General features: G+C 39.3%; 1 protein-coding gene across 7 annotated transcripts in view; it reads right to left on the reverse strand.

The window, feature by feature from the left end:
- Positions 1-1,030: 1,030 nt before the first annotated feature.
- LOC126640489 (E3 SUMO-protein ligase ZNF451-like) overlaps positions 1,031-19,562 on the reverse strand; it is a 37,758-nt gene continuing 19,226 nt past the window's right edge. For 2 of the 7 annotated variants that reach the window (XM_050316312.1, XM_050316314.1), the window contains exons 11-14: positions 19,129-19,263; positions 15,339-15,469; positions 14,019-14,205; positions 1,031-4,514 (exon numbers count right to left, since the gene is read on the reverse strand). In XM_050316312.1, coding sequence (XP_050172269.1) covers positions 4,279-4,514; positions 14,019-14,205; positions 15,339-15,469; positions 19,129-19,263 — 689 coding nt within the window. In that variant the 3' untranslated portion in view covers positions 1,031-4,278. The remainder of the gene's footprint in view (positions 4,515-14,018; positions 14,206-15,338; positions 15,470-19,128; positions 19,264-19,562) is intronic. The other 5 variants (XM_050316317.1, XM_050316315.1, XM_050316316.1 and 2 more) reach the window with 5 other exon arrangements.

Below are 19,562 nucleotides of genomic sequence, written 5' to 3' on the forward strand. Positions count from 1 at the left end.
ACAAGGTGTTCAACCACAAGATGTTGGTGAGTAACAAGTCACATGTCTGTACACGCCATGTTTTAAAAATCCAGTTTTCTCTGCTCTTCTGGAAACAGAAGTATCACAAGCCTGTGATGGCAGAAAACTTCACAAAGAAAAATTTCATAGTTAAGAGAGAACCTCAAAGAGACCAAGGAAAATGAGGACAGATTTCAAGATGTTGCCAATTCTGGAGACTACTGTTACCACAAAAAGAATACAGAAAGTAGAACTTATATTAAGTTGTTTTATAAAAGCCAAAAAAGCAGTGGTTGGGGTTGCTACTTGTTTTGATAAACAGATGACAAGGCCAATACAATGTGTTTAAAAATTGCAGCTTCAATTATAGAGGATATGTATGTACACAGGGCTTTTTTTTTTTTTTTTAACACAACCAATTAAGTCATAGCCTGTCAGGTATGAGCAACCTTTACATTTATGACAGAATGTTACGAGAAATAAAGCACATAATCAAATTCTATGTTACATAGCAGACTCTGGAGAAGACCATCTACCCAGGCTTTAAACACTGTTAAGCCAAACAGAGAACTTCTTCAAGCTGAAACATCTTTTCATGTGAAAGGAATTTGCAACTTTAGGGTCTACATGGAAAAAGAACTGCCCAACAGCCTCTGTACCCTGGACCGAGATTTTGAGGATGAAAATTGTTTTCTCTTTCTTTCCACCCTTTGCTAGAAACACTTGGTGTCAAAAATTTTGGAACTGATTTAGCTTGAGTCAGTAGCTACAAGGGAACTCAAAATCTTCCAGAATAGGGCTTCCTCGGCAGCAGCAGTATGAACTACACACCTAGATTAGATCAGGAGTACAATTACTCTGAGACTGGCAGTTGGAAAACAAGCAGCAGACACAAGGGAAAAACATTTAAGAGGTCCCGTTCACTCTGTAACACTTGGGTGCCAGAGTCAAATGTACTGTAAGTTTTCAAACAATTTTCTATCATTCGAGCAGTTTCTTCAAGCTGTATGATTGCTAATGAACACTGAGATATCTCATAGATTCTTCATTTATTCTACTTGTTTCAGTGAAAGCAATTATATCAGAATCATGATTGGAAATAAACCAGTGCCAGTCTTCCAGCTTTTCTAACCATGAGGACAAACAGCTGTAGTTATTATCTTTGGAATAGTGAGAAAAATCCAGCCTTCCCCATGTCTTTCTCTCCACAAAAAGTATTTTTTTGTATAATAAATATTAGGGGTACAGCAGGCAGAAGCAAACTCACAGGGGAATGAATACTAAAAGAAGAATTAAGCTGGACTTTTATTACATTGAAATTTCTTATTGACTGACAACAATCATTAACTGAAGTATAACAGGCTAGTAAAGCTGGACAGTTTGCATAGGTATTTTTAAACAGAAAAGAGAAAGATGACAGATAATTTTAAACACAGAAATATTTTCACCTAAAATAAGGACAGTACAAAAATAATTAGCACATTTACATTAATTTATCCAAGGCCACCTCTTCATGAACAGAAGGGAGCTAAGACCACAGTATGTAGAAATAATACAGTTTAAATTCTCTCAGATCTATTTCAAACAGAAACTAGGAAGGTGCCTTCAAAAGTTGTTCCTGCTTGAGATCAGGGAGAGGAACTGAACTCATCAAACTTGAAGCCATCAAATCCAACACTCTACCATGCTGTTATTGAAAAAATAAAGCTGGCAAACTAACTGTACAGCCTGTGGTCCTGACTTTGACATTTAAAGGACAGAGACAAAATTATGATCTATGAAGTAAGACCAGCCACAAGCAAGAGTTAGGCCATATGTTCAATATAAATCTCGGATCTAAGCTTCTCTTTATAACAAGATTAGCCAGGCAAATCTGAGATAACTTGAGTTTACTATTTTTATCTGTTGCAAAGACCACATGAAAAAGTAAATAAAGACAATGACATTTTGTGACAGAAAAACTAAATACAAGAACCAATTAAATAAAAAAAAAAGAACCAGGAGCCCCAAAATACCTAGTAAGACCAGCCTACTAATTAGGCAACAACTTATACAGATAGATTGGAGAGACTTAGTCATCACCTGTTAGAAACAAATATGCAAAGGCTTAAAAATTTATTTTTATCATACACAATATAGTGCAGTGAATATGGATAAACTCCGGCTGTTCATCAGTATGACAGAGAACATCAGATTATAAATCTATTTCAGATACAGATGTGTTTTTAAAGTGGTATTTCTGAACCCTTGTAAATAGATGAACAAGCTTCCATTTCTGTAAGCAGTTCTGATGACATAGTGTTAGTGTACTGAAGTATCTTCATTTACATTTCCTCAAGGCTCCTCTTGATAGCTTCTTGCAGTTCTACATCTTGCTCTGTACAAATAAAAAAAAAATTATAATCTCAAACTGTAGTTGATAACCGGCCATAAACACAACTATCTCAATATTAGTACATAAAGCAACAAATTACTTCTGTGGGCAATGTCAGTAGACAGCAAAAAAACCCAGAGAAACAGATGAACATATTTTCCCTCCTGTTATATGCTATCTTTCCAACACTTCAAAATAAAGAAAATACCTTTACAACTTTCCACTGTACTAACTAGGGACAGCCCAATGATTACTTTAGGATCATGATGGAAGTATGTATTTAGTGGTCAAAATAACAGCAAGATTAGAACCCATGTGTATGCACCAACAAAAATAAACAAAGCATTAAAACAAAACACACACACACAAAGATAACAAGCAAAGAGGTTTCAGCTTTCTCATTCCAGTTCCTTATCCATAGATATTCCCATACCTACATTCTGACTTGGCACCACTGTTGTCACTCTTGGTAGAAAGGCTAGACAGGTAGAGAAAAAGTCACTATCAACAGTAAGAATAGTTTAGATCAGGGCTGTACTGTAGCATTTTTGATGGTGGGGGAAAAGACTGCATTGTAATCATCTGACTTGTTAACAATCTCTCTTAAACAACTTTCACGATACTTGAAAATAAACTTTGATTTTGCATTACATTTAGGTAGTTTTGGGCACTGATTGTTTGATGTTAGTGGATTAAATATCGTAAGTTAGACAAGGCATGGATGCACTGAAAAATACTAAAATCAATAGTATAGTAGGAAAAATAAATGCAGTTTTCAGACACACTGTCATTCTTGAATTATTCCTCTACTTTAGCAGGACATAAGGACATCCTATTAAAAAAAAGCAGTCTGTTCTTATGACAAAAGTAACAATTTTAAAACTTTAATTATTGTTGGGCTGTTGTACGTAAGGCTGAGATTTGGAACAGAGACTGTATCAATGAATGCCCTCTCATGTCAGCAGAGCCACAATCACACACCTGGACTTTCCTGTAAAATCCGGTACTACTGATAAAGAGAGTTTCTGAAAGAAAAATATTCCATGGCCACAGAAACAAAAAAAATTTTTGAAACCACAATAAAGCAGAAAACCATTTGCAGACAGCTGCTTGCATTAAAATATGTTGTCATTTAGCCAGTAAGACTGTGCAAAAATCCAGAATAAGGTCCAAATGGTGACTCATCCTTAGCCAGGCTGCTTCATAAGGTCAGATGCCTTCAGCACTGCAGCATCACAAGTAGGTCCTCCTGTATGCACCAAATGCCACTGCTATTCCTGTACTAGGGGGACCTGAGCACACCTGGAGTGTGCTGGAGATGAATGTTGGACAATTAACAACAGTATTTAGTATCAGTTGGTAAACTTATAACTGAGTTTTATCACTGAGCTTGCACAGATCTTTTTGTATTGTTTGTTTGGTTGGTTGGTTGTTTTTTGTTTTTTTTTTTTTTAAGTTTGGTTTATTTCCATCAGGTAGAAGGGCAGAATCAAGCCTTTAAGCAAATACATTATTTTCCAAGTGCACTGTGGTTTGTCACCAAAAATTCACGACTGCCTTGTATGAACATCACCAATAAGCACAACAGCAAAAGGATGAAAACAGTTTCAAATAAGGTAAGATAGGATGTGAATAGAGAGATTTACTGCTGATTCAAACTTCTGCATAAATCTACAGCTCTCAAGAGACCAGAGCACTTTATTGAGATATGATACATAATTTTGAATTATTTATTCAAAAGTTCAACTATTTAGTCAGTAGTTCTGCTCTAAGAAAACACAGTCATATTAAACTGGTACAAAGTGAACTCAGTCAAGTCTTGAATTGCACAATACTCTCTTGTGCCCCAGTGAAAGAGATGTTGAGTCTGCTGGCATAATTTTCAGGTTCAGAATTTTTTTAATTTATAACTCACCACAGTGTTCTTCACTACTCAAGACTGTCCAGCACAGTTCAGACAGTATTGCTAAGAGGTCACTTTCTGCAAAACTGATTGTAAGCTTAGTTTCTATATCTTCCAAAATTAGTAGTGCTTCTGAACACAGAAAAGCAAAAATTAACAGACCTTCCTGTTTTTTTACTTCTTCTAAGCTCCTTTTCACTGTTAGTTTCATATCTTCATCCTCTTCGCTGTCTGAACCTTAAATGCACAAACAAAACATAAATTACACAGTTTCTAATAAAGACATTAACAGCCTCTCTTGCATTTCTAACACTGACGGTTAGATTTGAAGAGTACACCTGTTATCAACTAAAATATCAAGATAAAAATATACATTATAGTGTAGTTTAAGACAGCAACTCAAGAGATAGAGTTATTTTTTCAGCTTCCTTCTTTCCCTTCTCCCCAAAATCTACAGGCAGACTACTTCAATTTTATATAATTTTAAAGCAGTAAAAAGAAATAATAGGTGCAGAAGCTACTGTGTCTACTGCAATTTTTTAGTATTCAGTTATTAAAAAATGCCATTACTCACTTTCTGTAAAATGTATCAAGGATTTAATTATGGGAAGAAGTGCTATAGCATGTCTCTGCCTACAAATGACCACAGCTGTATTTTGTTGCCCAAATACTGCATTTGAACAATGGTGTGCTAAAACTCAACTGAGCAGTGCAATTCAGCAGATGTTGTTGTTTCAAGTCCCATAGAATCAGAAAGTTGATGCACTTAATTTAATCTGCTAATTCACTGAAATGCAGCTCAGCCAAAACTCCACCACATTTCCCTTTCTTAAAAACACTCTTCACAAGGCTGGTTCCCAGCTCCAGAATGACAGCTCTATTTTGAAGCATCTAAGAGAGATTTGTGTATCTAAGGTGGTGGTGTTTGGTTTTTTGTTTCATGTTTTTTTTTGTTTGTTTTGGTTGGTTGTTTTTTCCAATTAAACAGAGCCTTGGTAAAATACAGGTTAAAAAGTAAGCCAGTGAGTCACAATATATATTCATTCTCCTGCTACAGGCTATTGCTATTTTGGGAGATGGTCTCTGTAATGAGGTCTTACAGCACTAGCAGTCAACCAGGTCTCCTACAGTCATACCAACAGAAAGACTTCCCATAAAGTCATCACATATATTAGTACATTGATGTACTTCTGATTACATTAACCAGCAATGAACATTCCAATATGACCATCCAATTTACTGACTGTGTGACTTCTGGTATTTTAAATTACTCAGCTTAGGTATTCAAAGTGTCAGGTACACTTTCCACAATTTGTTTTGAAATCCCTGACATATAATCTGTTTGAGCAGCAACCTTACTGACTTTCCCAATTCCAGGAATACAAACTCCAACAGCTGGTGTCAAACAGTGATCAGCAGCCCCAAAAGATGCCAGAAATAGATAGTCCTTCTCCAGTCACTTGCCAGACTAACTTTGAACCCCTTCTGTAGCTGCCTACTATTTCTGGGCGGAAGAAAGACTATTTTTTACATCATTTTTCAAAACAAACAAAGCAAAGGAAAGAAAAATTCACACAACCTCCCCCCCCCAAAAAAAAAAGTAGTCAGCACAATTACTAATGAAAGGGAGGAAAAAGCAAAAGGCTTTTCACAAGTGGCTTCTCCCTTATTAACCATCCTTTTAATCTTCTAGTCTGGAAGACATCTTAGACTGCTTTAAAAATATTTATACCTTTCATGGGTGGAACAGTTGAAGCAATCACTCCCTAACTCATTTCTTGTCATAAGTCCACTTGACATAAGAACATTTCTAGGGATGGCACATCTACAACTTCTCTGGAAAACCTGTTCAAGTGCCTCACTACCCTATGAGTAAAAAATTTCTTCCTAACATCTAATCTATATCTTTCATATTTTAGTTTAAAACCATTCCTCTATGTCCTGTAACTATCTGGCCATGTAAAAAGCCCCTCTCCCTCTCTTTTATAAGCCCCCTTTAACTACTGGAAGGCTGTAATCCCCCCAGAGCCTACTCTTCTTCAGACTGAACAACTCCAACTCTCTCAGCCTGTCTTTGTTATGAGAGGTGCTCCAGCCCTCTGATCATCTTTGTGGCCTCCTCTGGATCCACTCCAACAGCTCCATGTCTTTCTGGTGTTGAGGCCCCCAGACCTGGATGCAACACTCAAGGTGGGGTTTCACAAGGGCAGAGTAGAGGAGGACAATTGCATTCCTCCACCTGCTGGCTGCTCCTCTTTTGGTGCAGCCTAGGACACTCTCGGCCTCCTGGGCTGTGAGTGCACACTGCTGACTCATGTCCAGCTTTTCAGCCATGAGAACCTCAAGTTCTTCTTCACAGAGCTACTCTCAATAAGTTGCTCTTCCAGTCTGTACTCATGTCTGGGATTGCCCTGACCCAGGTGCAGGCCCTTGCATTTGGACTTGTTGAACTACACGAGGGTCTTTATGGGCCCACTTCTCAAGTTTGTCCAGGTCCCTCCAGATGGCATCCTGTCCTTCAGGTGTGTCAACTGCACCACTCAGCTTGGTGTCATCTGCAAATGTGCTGAGGGTGCACTCAGTCCCACTGTCTGTGTCATTGATAGAGATATTGAAGACCACTAGTTCCAAGACAGACCTTTGAGAGACACCATTCATCACTGGCCTCCTCCTAGACAGAAGCCACTGACTACTCTCTGGCTGGATCCATCCGGCCAATTCCTTATCCACCACCAAGTCCAAACATCAAATCCACATCTCTCCCATTTAGAGATAAGGATGTCACGCTGGGACTGTGTCAAGGCCTTACAGAAGTCTAGGCCCATTGCATCAGTCAGCCTTCCCTTGTTGACCATCATAAAAGGCCACCGGACTGGTCAAGCAATGTCACAGAACAGCAGAGGTTAGAAAAGACCTCTGGAGGTCATTTTGTCCAGCCTCCCTGCTCAAGCAGTATCATCTAGCTGGCTGTCCAGGACAATGTCCAGAGAGCTTTTGAGTATTACCAAAAACACAATGTAGTGGGGAGCTCCAAATTTGTTAGTTATGACCCTACTGAGCGAAAGGATCACCTTCCTCAAACTGCTGGCAACAATCTTCCTAATGCAGCCCAGGGAACTGTGGGCCTTCTGAGCCACTAGAGCAAAATGCTGGCTCATGCTCAACTTGGTGTCCGCCAGGACTCCCAGGTTCTTTCCTGCAAAGCCGTTTCCCAGCTGGTTGACTCCAGGTCAACATATATTGATGCTTGGGGCTATTCCTCCCTAGGTGCAGAACTCTGCACTTCCCTTTGTTGAACTTAATGAGGTTCTTGTCAGCCCACTTCTCCCTATCAAGGTTCCTCTGGATAGCAGCACAATCCTCTGGTGTATGAACTGCCACTACCAATTTTTGTGTCATCAACAGACCTACTGTGGGGACACTCTGCCCCACCATTTAGGTCATTAATGGACATTAAACAGGACCAGACCCAGTATGGACCCCCCTGGGGTACGCAGCTGGTTCCTGGCCCCCATCTGAACTCACCATGTTCCAGGTCTGGCCATTCAGCCAATTTTCAATCCACTTCATTTTTCTCATCCAGCCCACACTTCATCAGCATACACTCCTGGTACTGCTGGCATCTTCTGATGAGGAATTTTTAATTTTGAGTAATCAGACACATCCTGTCTCTCTTGTCAAAATGCTCAGCACATGCTACAGCTCCCAGCTCTCTGGGGTCAGAGGAAAAGCAGTTGCCCTGTTTCAGAGTCAAGAGATCTTAAGATAGACCCTCTTCTCTAGTACATTTTGTTAAATAAACATAAGCTAACAACCTCTGACTATACCTATTCTCTCAAAAGAAATCCTACTGCTCACTACTGTCATCATATATCGACATATTCCTGCTGGAAGAATCAGAAAACAGGAAGGCAAACTCTGGAGGAATATAAAGCTCAGAGATTAAAAATATTAAGCCTATAGATGGGAGCAAATACAGTGATTTTTTTTGATGTTTGATGAGTCTCTCATAGAAACCTATTCTGGGAAGAGACTGGTAGCATTCACAGAATGCAAGCGCCACCCGCTGTCCTGCCATCAAAGTGCCACAGCTTGAATTTGGATTAATTGCCCACGCAGCTCAGGATAATTTACCAGTATATGTAATTCTCTTCTCTTGCAACCTCCCCAGCTACCACCATACCTTTAATAACTTCCATCAGGTTTACCAGTTCTTGTGTCTCACCAGGGACTTGATTTCCCTTCCCCAGCTTTCATCCTGTTCCCTTGCCACACAACACAGCTCCTCTGTCCATTTCATTGTGTGGTTTCACACCCTAACCTTCACTTTTCTCTCCTGCAATGCTCCTTCTCTTAGTCATTTCAGTAACTCCCAATCTCACCTACCTCTTTCCCAATGTGCAGTGACATTCACATCACACTTAACTCACTGTCTCTCCAACCACTGGCCCTTTTCCTTTTACAGCAGGTGTCTGGAGTTTTAGTGCTACCTTAAGGATATTATCTGTTACCTCATTCAGGATCCTAGTAACTACTTAGCCAAAAACTTACAATCAATACCTCCTCCTTACCTTTGTCAGCAATGATGTTTGGTATGTGCAACTATGTTGCCTTAAAAATATTGTTCCCTTAGCTTCTAAAATCTTTTACTTTATTCCTTCTTTAGTGTGTCTCTAGAGGATCCTCCCCACATACTCCTCCCCAATACTTACTTCTTTAATCTGTTTCTTCATTAAGGTAACATCATCTGTAAGTGCAAATACAGCTACTCCCGGATGGGTTCACAATCATACAAGACCTCTCTTCCTCCATGCAACCCAAAGCTTCCCTCTATGTATCTCTCCCTACAGATGCTCATTCATCTGTTCATTCAAGTGTAGCACAACTAAAAATAAAGCTCTCAATCCTTCACTTTCCTCCAATTCCACTTCTTGGAAACTGTGGCTAATATCACGATGGTCACTCGGAATTTCATTTAACCTTCATCTTAAGACACCTCAAATTCACAATAAAATTAAACCTTGAGGATTTCTTTGTATTATCTGATTGGTGAAGTCTTCCCATCTTCATCCACTTGGTTACAATTATAGTTCAGACTCATTATCTTAGGTCTCAATATACTGCTTTCTCCCTAGGGCATATTCATACATTCAAAGATGCACACAAGAAATGCCACTGACATACCAAAGGCAATAGTAACTTCCTGTTGTAGCTAAACACAAGGTTACAATTGAAGGGTGACTTTCTTATCACTCCCTACTGCAATAGGCTGTGGCTGCTGTAATAAAGGAATAGATTCTTACTACAGGAACTATAATTCATTCATGGTGCATCACACTGCAGATGTTCATACTCTTCACACTCAGTTTCTTTGGGAAGTGGAGGCTGGAAGCTGTAACCTATCTTTAGTCATCTGCAGTGTGTTTTAAGTGAACGTTTGGAAAAAGCGCAGATTGGGGACAGATGGATTCATACTGGACCTCAACACCCATGAAAATCTTTACTATGGAAAAGGCAAGCAACTCCTCTCAATTTCTTCTATAAATTAATTCTTACATCCTCTTAAATTCTTTTGTAGGCTGTATATAAACCAAAAGATTTTTGGAGTAGTGGGAGCTTAGCAGCATTTATCAAAATGAACTGAAATCTTGTTTTTCTAAATATAAAAAGTCACATAAGCTGCATTTGGTAGTACTTAAACACTTCAGGCAATAGTAGCAGACTGAAGATGCAGGCTGACAACTCCACTTGAGCACAGTGGAAACATACCCCTTATGGGTCACTGAAAGAGGTGCAGTGGCTATTTGGCAGACAACTTACTGCATCACTACACCACCGATTTTGACATGCTCATGAGACAGACTGGCTCTTCAAAAGAAAGAACAAGAAATACTCCAGAAAATATGCTCCTCTTATTATTAAAAAGAGTCTGTTTCACATAAGAGCTCAGTCACTAAAGGATCTCATTTGAATATGACTGTGAGAAATACAGTTAAGCTAAAACCATCAACTTACACAAAAATAACTTGTCAACCAAGAAGTTGTGGCATTCCTGCCAGTGCCTGGATGGCTATGACAGTCCCTAACCTACCATCAGCTTTGGCCTCAACACTAACCACTGCTCCTTAAAAGTATAAGCTGTCACTTCAAGACACACGATATTGTCAAGACGTAGACAATGAATAATGGTGTTTTCTGTGTGCTACAAATTTTTTGTTACAAAGGGAGACATTGAAAACTCTTCCCTTCTGCCCTCCCCAAACCACTCTATTAAAACATGCATGAAGCTCCCATCGTGTCTTGTGCCTTTAGCATAAAAGCAAAAACCTTCTACATTTATGAACTCAGGCTTAGCAGCAGAAGAGAACAAACAAGGTTATATCTCTTGCCTACTCTTTTCATGCCTCAAAGGAAATTCATGCATCTGCTACAGCCAAGGCTCACCTAAAGTAACATATGGTTAATATCCTATTGCAACATATGCAGGAACTTTTATTTTTATTTATTTTAAAATGAATTCACGTACCACCGTTCCCACAGCAGTTCTGCTGACATAGTAAAATGGTTCACAAGATGCACCTGTCAGATTGCCAGGTGCCAGAAGCTAATGACAACTAATGACAACCCAGCTGCTCAGAAGCTAATGACAGCTCTGTGAAGCTGATTCAGGGAAACAGGTTTTTCATTTTGCAGTTCATCCAATACCAACAACGGTCCTATATTTTTCAACATGATTCTCTGTCCAAAGTGTTTCTAACTTATTTCTCCTCCAGAATAACAGTCACAGGCTTGATAAAGTCACAAAGCAAGCAATTCTTGTTTACATTTCCTTACACTCAGCTGCATTTGTGTAATAGATCAACAAGTTATACCAGCCTATGATACACTGCACAACTTTCCATCTCAACCCTCCAGCACTGCTCTTGCCACACTAAGACTTGGAAACGATGGCTGATGCTGCTGAGCTACACGCTGTGTGTGCTATGCAGTGGCTTTATCTTTTTAAAGACAAATTTTATAAACTCTTGGTAACAACACCATCCCACCACGCAGCAAATATAGGGCTGTTACCAAAACTGAATTTTCTAATGTTCTGTTTTAATACAGAAAGAGGAGACAAAGGCAGCTCTTGCTGTCTGGGTCCCCCCCTGCTGACACTGACTGAAAAACGGGACCAAGGATAGATCAAGACATTTTTGTTCCTTACCAGTTTGCTAGGGAATAACAACAGCCAAAGGAATCATGTGCCATTCCATGACTTTTCTGCTCAAAGATTATATTTTTTTTTAAACAGTGATCACACAGATAAGTGGAATGCACAATAATCAGCCAGCCAGCAAGTTAAGGTGTGTGGCCCCTGAGTAGTGCCAATCACCATAATAGTAAATTAAATATTAACTTAGTAAAGGACATTGAAAGAACGGTTAAATTAGGAGACTTCCAAAAGCAAAACCAATATAAAAAAGAATACTTGAGTATTATTTATACGCAGAAAAGGGTTAGATCAAAGTCATCACCTCTGAGCCAATGTACACTGGTGAATAAAGCTGTAACAGCAGAACTACATAGGCAGGGAGCCAGAGTACGCTTATATAGCAAAACAGTCATTCCCCTATCCTCACTGTCTCATATTGTTAAGTTGCACAACAAACCATACAAGAAACGAAGCCTGTACAGGCTAAATCAACTGCTTACAGCCCTCCCAAAAAATACGCAACGACCACAAAGCAAAAACAGCTGCCCACATTAATTTACAGTTATACAACTATAATTACATTAGAAGAGATCTATCAATCTAGAAATTTCTATATACTCTACAAAAAAAATTTGTACTGGGAATGCAATAATGCATAGAATCATAGAATTGGAAAGGACAGTAAAGATTATCTAGTTCTAAGTCCCCTGCAGGGACACCTTCCACTACGCTCAAAGCCCTATCCAACTCAGTTGCTCAAAGCCCTATCCAACCTCGCCTTGAACACTTTCAGGGACGGGGCATCTACAGCTTCTCTGGAAAACCACCACTCAGTGCTTCATCACCCTCAGAGTAAAGAATTTCTTCCTAATACCTATTCTAAACATACCCTCTTTCAGTTTAAAGCCATTCCCCCTTGTCCTATCTATGCCCTTATAAAAACTCCCTCCCCATCCTTCCTATAGGCTGCACTTAGGTCACCCTGAAGCATTCTCTTCTTCAGACTGAAGGAATCCAACTCTCAGCCTTTCCTCCTAGAAGAGGTGCTCCAGCCCTCTAATCATCTTTGTGGCCTTCTCTAGACTTGCTCCAACAGGTCCATGTCCTTCCTGTGCTGGAGATACCAGTGCTAGCTGCAGTGCTCCAGGTGGGGTCTCAAGAGTGTGGAGTAGAGAGGGGTAGAATCCCCTCCATTGACCTGATGGCCAAACTTCTTGTGCTGCAGCCCAGGATACAGTTGGCTTTCTGGGTTGTGAGCGCACGTTGCCAGCTCATGTTCAGCCTCTCATCCACTGTCCCCCAAGTCCTTCTCAGCTGGGCTGATGTTGATCAGTTCATCCCCCAGCCTGTATTGATACCAGGGGATGTGTCACTTTATGGATAACCCCTTCCCCTTGAGAAAATGGACTGCACTAATGAGAGTGACAATTCTGTAATTAATTATGCCAAGGAATTTTACTGGTATGGCTGATTTTGGCTGGGAATCATACCTCCATCATCCAGCTGAAAAATCTAGATCAGCAAATGCTTGCAGTGGCCAGAAAACTCTATAAGCACCTTTTCTGTATCAAAAGCACATAAATCAATTCCAGCTCATCATAAACAATTTTTTTCAGGAAACTATTTCATTATCCTATCTTTCTTTTTCCCTTTATTCAATCAATGCCAATTCACTATTCACTTCACTTTAGTCTGATAGCTCTCACAAACCTGTATCCAGACTAGCAGTGTATTTTTTCAGAAAAAGGTTATGCCTAATTCAGAAACAGCTTTCTGTAATATGCCCACAATTTACAACCCCACAAAAACAAAACAAGAAGCCAGGAAAAGCAGTAACATGTCTACAGAGAAATGTCAGGTCTTCTAGGAAAATATCAAGCTATTTTAAAATACTGACAAGTATTAAAACTCATCTCAGCTCGGGTATCCTTAGTTTGAAAATGAGCTGGCTCAGTCATCTTTGATTATCCCGTATAAAACCAATGTGATTGTTTTAGCATGTCATTAGAATCTGGCATTTTAGAGAACTTCAAAACATCTCGTGAATTTTTTTTTTTCCAAATAGATGTGTGAGTCGTGCCAGTGAAGACAGTTGTCAATTATAGGAAGTAGCCAGGAAGACAATCAGAGTTAAAATAGGCAGAAATATTTTGAGAAATAACGATGCTCTAGCAGGGTCTCATTTGTTTTGGACCCAGAACAAATCAAGCTAAGCAGATTTGAGTACAAATTGACAAATGTGCACACAAGAGTGCTGCTTCTCTTTAACTAGAAAGGAGTTTTCAGACTCCAACAACAGTTTGTCTCTCACTATAATAAAGAATACAGGGACAACAGAGTTTATGTTGAATAAAAATGCTTAATTAAGTCTGGTTTCAAAACCTGCTCCAAGCAAAATTATTTTCTGATCTATAGTTCATTGAAATTCCAGTACAATGCAAGAAGCATCAAGCAACAGCTTGTGTTACCAGCATAAGGATTCAAGTCTTTTATTGGAAAGAACTATCAGTTTACTGGAAGAATTGTGTTTAATATTTACTTTCTACCTTTTGTGGTATCTGAAATGCTGTTTAGCAAGGCACACATCATGTCTCCTTCAATGTGGTGAGGATTTAGGATGCAAGCTGACCGCTGGGTCATCTTAAACTGGTTTTCCAGTTCCAGGAAGCTTTTATCTCCAGAAAGTACAGTGAAAGGAATTTGCTTGGGCAGGTGCTCATCCAGACGACCAGCCTGTAGGGAAACAAATGACAAGTATTCAACTGAGATCATGTTCTTCTCTCGTGGCATTTGGTTAGCTTTGTGCAAGATAGGTCTTCATTGCTTTCTACAGCAATTTACTCCTGCTTTTATGATCCAAGCCACGTTATACCACTGTGAAAGGTACTGTTTCAAAAGTTTGATCCTGCATTTCTTCTCTACATACAACAATAGATACAGATAATGACTACCAGAACAGTAGAGTATGGAACAAATTCCTAAAAAGCAGCATTTTAGAACAATCTCCACATACAATAAGTCATCTGTCCAGAGCATTTTAAGAATAACATAGAAAGTGAAACATAACATACAACCACTGTTGCAAAATGTGCTTATATAATTAGGTATTAGTAGTTTTATCTAACTGATAAAGCACTATATGGCATCAAGCTGCACCAGGGGAGGTTTAGATTAGCTATTATGAAATTTTTTTTACTGGAAGGGTTGTAAAGCACTTTAGCAGACTGCCCAGGGAAGTAGTGGAGTTGCCATCCCTGAAAGTTATCAAAAATTGTGGGTCACTTGTCACTTAAGGACATGGTTTAATGGTGAACACGGTGGTAGTGAATGATATTAAATGTTTTTTCCAACCTTTAGCAATTCTATAATTCTACATAAAGAACGTAAGTCCCCATGGTATTCCAGGTTCCTGTTCTTCACCTGCACATTTGCAACCCTTCTAAAGCTCAAGGTCTACTGAACAGAAGCACTGCTTGTCAGCTCAACATGGTCTATGAAACTGGCACCCATTCAACTCCACTGTAAAGATGGCCTAACATTTGGGCTACCTGGAGAGAGAGACAGGAGTTAAAGAGAAACTGTAAGAATTGTAGGTTTTTTTCATTCTGCATTGCCTAAGCAGCTCTCCTTCTCCTCCACAACAGACCGATGTCCTATTTGGGCTAACTTTTAAATCACTTCTCAATTGTCTGCCTCCACTCAGTCCAGTGACAGGTTTATCATTCTTTATAATGGACATATAAGTCTTATGAAAAGAATCTAAGACTCTCACCTGCAATTAGTATTTAACACCAAAAGCAGATATCATCTGCCACTCTCCTCTGGGTACAGAGACACAGCAATACAGACAGCATGCCCTAACTTACATGAACACAGAGAGCAAAGTCTGCTGCTTCTCTTCTGGTACCGCAACGTGGATGAAGAAAGAAACATCCAATCCTCTTAAGATAATTGTAAATTTTGCACTGCACTGGAGGTTTCCAGTTGCTGTATCCTCCTAAACAGTGAAGAAGAATAAAATTAATAATAAAAAACCCCAAACAAACCATGGGTTTGGGCAAACACAACTCTATGAATTAAGAATGCAAGAAGGCAAAAGCAAAGGTAGATCTGTCTTTAAAGGCAGAATTTATTTTGACCAATGTGAAAGCTAAAAAAACCCCTATATAACCAAACTCCTCCCAACCTCCTGTTCTTTAGTTAGAAAGTAAAACAGAAAAAAAGAGTAGTGTGGTGGTTTGGACTTGGCCCCCTGCCAAGTGCCCAACACCACAGTGAAAGCTTCCTCCCCCACCTTCTTATGAACACAGAGGAAAGAAAGGAAAAAAACAAAAACGAAATAACAAAGCCATAGCAGTGTATATATATATATATATATTACACTTACATACAGTTACAATACGATATATAAAAAACAAAATCCCAACACCCCAAAACAGAAGGGGAAAGACAAAAACAAAACCAAACCAGATATACCCAGCCAATAAAGAACTAGCAAATGAAATCTTAATACTTTCCTTAAGAAAGCAGAGATCTCTCAAGGTCGGGAACAAAGCAACAGCCTCTCAAAAGCCCACAGGCCTACCCCCACATGAAGGAGCCCCACCACAGGGAAAGGTTGCTGCTTTTTCCAACTCTGCTGGAAGGGATCTAACTTCTAACTTCCTCCCCCTTCTATTTATATTTCTGCTTATGTAAAGAATAAAATGGAATACTGGGATATGGGTACTTCCTTAGTTTCGACCTGGTTACCAGGAATAGACCTAAAACCAAACCATTATAAGTAGTTAGCCTGATACTACTCATTCAATTTTGTATGACTTTTTTGTTCTAATTCTGAAAATCTTATCTTCTAGATACAATGTACTTTTAGACTCAGGAATGTATTTTTTTTCCAGTTTGAACTACAGTTATGGTTAATGGGCAGAAGGAGAGGAACTCTGGGAACACAGTACAACTAACAGAAATGCTTCTCTTAGGGGAACCTGTACTGCAGGCATTACAGATATATGAGATAGATAGATAGATAGATAGATATGCTATACCTGACTAACATACCACAAACCAGAACTCTTTAAAAAGAAGGTCCAAGCACTGGAACAACAGCTGAAACAAATGTTAGAGTCCTAATAAACCCTTGGATGCAGCCAAGGATAAGCAAAATGAGGCTACAACTGGGAAAAAAAGTACAGAAATTTTCTCAACAGTATCCTAAAACATGTAGCTACTGGCTAAGAAAATATCTGGATAGTAAAAATGAGCTGAGTAATGTGTCAGCTACAGACAGAAAACAATACCAGGCTGAAACAAGTTGCAAGGGAAAGGAAAGAAGCAGGAAGTCTTTCAAGAAGAGAGGGAAAACCAGAGGAGCTTGCAGTTACTATGATACCATAAAAAGGCAAACAAATGAAAGGACAATTTGAAGAGAGCAACTGAAAATTTCATAATATTCCCAATTGCTAAGAAGTAATGGATCTGCAATGGGGAGGAAAAAGTGTTGCTTTATCTGCCAGCTGACAAGAGTGGTTGGATGTAAGAAAGGATTTTGAATGAAAAATGAAAGCAGTCATTGGTGGCACTTCACGTGAGGACATGGGAAACTAAGTTTCAAGTGCACAGGCTGCAGAGGATGGTGTATGCCAACACGGCCACCCCCAGTACAACAAACAAAACCATTCCTCAGTAGATTTCTCCTGGGGTTTTTTCACCCTTTTCAGCCTAATGGCAAGAAGAAGGTATCAAAAATTATCTCAAAGATAAAGATTTATTAAGAGTCTTAATATATAATAATAATAATGGCCAGTCTTCGCGAGCGAAGATCCGGGGAAGGTTTTTACACCTTCCAGCCTGCGCATTGGATTTTTTTTTTTTAGGTGAGACACAGTGTGCGCGGAACTGAGCCCACCCTTTAATCCTAAGGTTCATCTGCCGGGGCCAAGCGAGCTTGGACGGTGGCAGCAAGGTCCTTAGGACGTAGGTGGGTTGCCTTTTTTTTTTTAAGGGCTAACGAGCCCCACCTGCCCGGGAGTGGCCCTGACCGGGAATCGAACCCAGGTCTCCGCGGTGATAGCGCGGCGCCTTTACCACTAGACCACCAGGGGCTCTATTAAGAGTCTACATAGAAATGATATAGTGGTATCTGTCCATGAGAAAAAAATGCTATTTGCAACTTGTTCTATTCTATTGTGACAGCCTCAGTCACTACTATTTGGGAAAGACTTGTAATCACCAAACCTGGGGTTTGGCTGCATAAATGTACAATAAACAAGCATTTGACCAGGACAACTGAAAACAAGGAAAGAACTGTATTCAGTCTCTTTATTATTTATGCCCACAAATGGATGAAGACAACTGAGTATCTGAAGACAGAAACCATGCAGAGTCTGGACAATACAATGGAAAAACTCAAAGCAATGCTAAGGCTGTACTAGCAATAAGAAAAACAGAAATTATGCAGATTTATCATATAAAAAAATATTAAAAATTATTAAAAGATTCAGAAATGTTGTTCGGGAAATGCAGGAAAAAATAGAAGAGACAAGGATGTTGCTATATTTTCATAGACTAAACAAACAAGACTAGCATGCCTCAAGTAACTGTGCACACCATTATTATTATGAGAGGGTATCTACAACAGTAAATCCAGATGTGTCGAGGAGACTTAGTGCTCCCAGGCTCCAAAACAATACAGCTGTCACTAATAAACTGCTAAATTCTTCTCTAATATAAATATGGCCCATTTTAATCACACGTAACTCCTCAGCACGTTTTTCTTAGTTCAGGTGCATCAGGGGCCATTCCCACGAGGCAGTGTGCAAGCAGCAAACCCGTCAGGAAGTAAGAAATGGAGTGGTGCTGATGTGGGCTGTGCTGTGCCATCAGGCACCTGTGTCTGGAACATCTCTAGAGGGGCATAGAGTCTTAACTAGCACAAAGGTACCTTTGGGTAAGAGTATCATTATTACTAGAAGTTCCTGACAACAGACTAGTAACACTAAGGTTGTACTATGATATTTCTCCTTAAGTCAGAGAAGAGAAATTTCTGACAATACAGCTCAGACATCCCTGGGTTCAAACAATTTTTTCTTACTGAATCAAACCAGCATTTTAACCTTGGAAAATAGTAACAGCAAAGGGATGCTGTTGGCAGACTCTGCAAAACACGATCGTTTTCCCTTTCAACCCAAACATTTCTATGATTCTGTGAAACTCATGACAATATGAGTTCCATCAATCACCTTGTACTAAACTAAATTAAAAAAGTCTAAGAATGCAAAATCATGCCTTCTAAAAGTAAAAAATAAAAAAAGGCAGCAGCATTATGAGAAGGACTTGGGAGTTAAAATAATCTCTGAGTATTATGCCTGGTCCTGATAATTATGAAAACCTAATATGATACAGTTTAAGGAAGTTAACAGGGAAGCCAGAATTCTGGAACAATATTCTACACAGAATGGTAAGAGCAGTGGAGGTTAAGACTGAGTTTAAGAAGTTAAAGAACAGTTCTGTTACGTGGTGCCTGTGACACTGCAACTTAAGAAGCCTTAGTGGCTGCTTGCTCCTGCTCTTCATTCTCTCAGATTCAAGGAATCTCTGCTCAAGTAAATGAGTAGACTTGTTAATCTTATCTTCCAATTGCCTTCAAACATTTTTTACCTTGAAAGCCCCAGATAAATGTCCCTTGGTTCAGGTTAGCTGGCAGCTGTGTGAAAAAGCTTCCCCAGTTGTCCAGATCCACCAACACAATGTGGGTCATGGTACTCAGGTAGTCAAGATCAGGAAGATCACCATCTATCAATAGGATAAAAAAACCCCCACGTTTAAAATTCACATGACTTTCTGGTCAATCAACACACATTAACTTGAGATACACTTCTGTAAATTCATGTATTCAACTGTTATGTAAGCAAAGTTACAAAACATGGTCCTATTTGGCAACTGCATAGATTTTAAAATAAACTGAATTAGCATTTAATCACCCACAAACCAGACATAAAAGTAGAATCTGGCTATATGATGGTGTGGAGCTGGACAGTTTTGTGGTAAGCACAGAAAGCTTGCTGTCCTGCACCAAGACATTTTAACAAGTA

Source organism: Myiozetetes cayanensis, unplaced genomic scaffold (genome assembly GCF_022539395.1).
Source record: "Myiozetetes cayanensis isolate MyiCay16 unplaced genomic scaffold, myiCay2020 scf2-11, whole genome shotgun sequence".
Classification (NCBI taxonomy): Eukaryota; Metazoa; Chordata; class Aves; order Passeriformes; family Tyrannidae; genus Myiozetetes; species Myiozetetes cayanensis.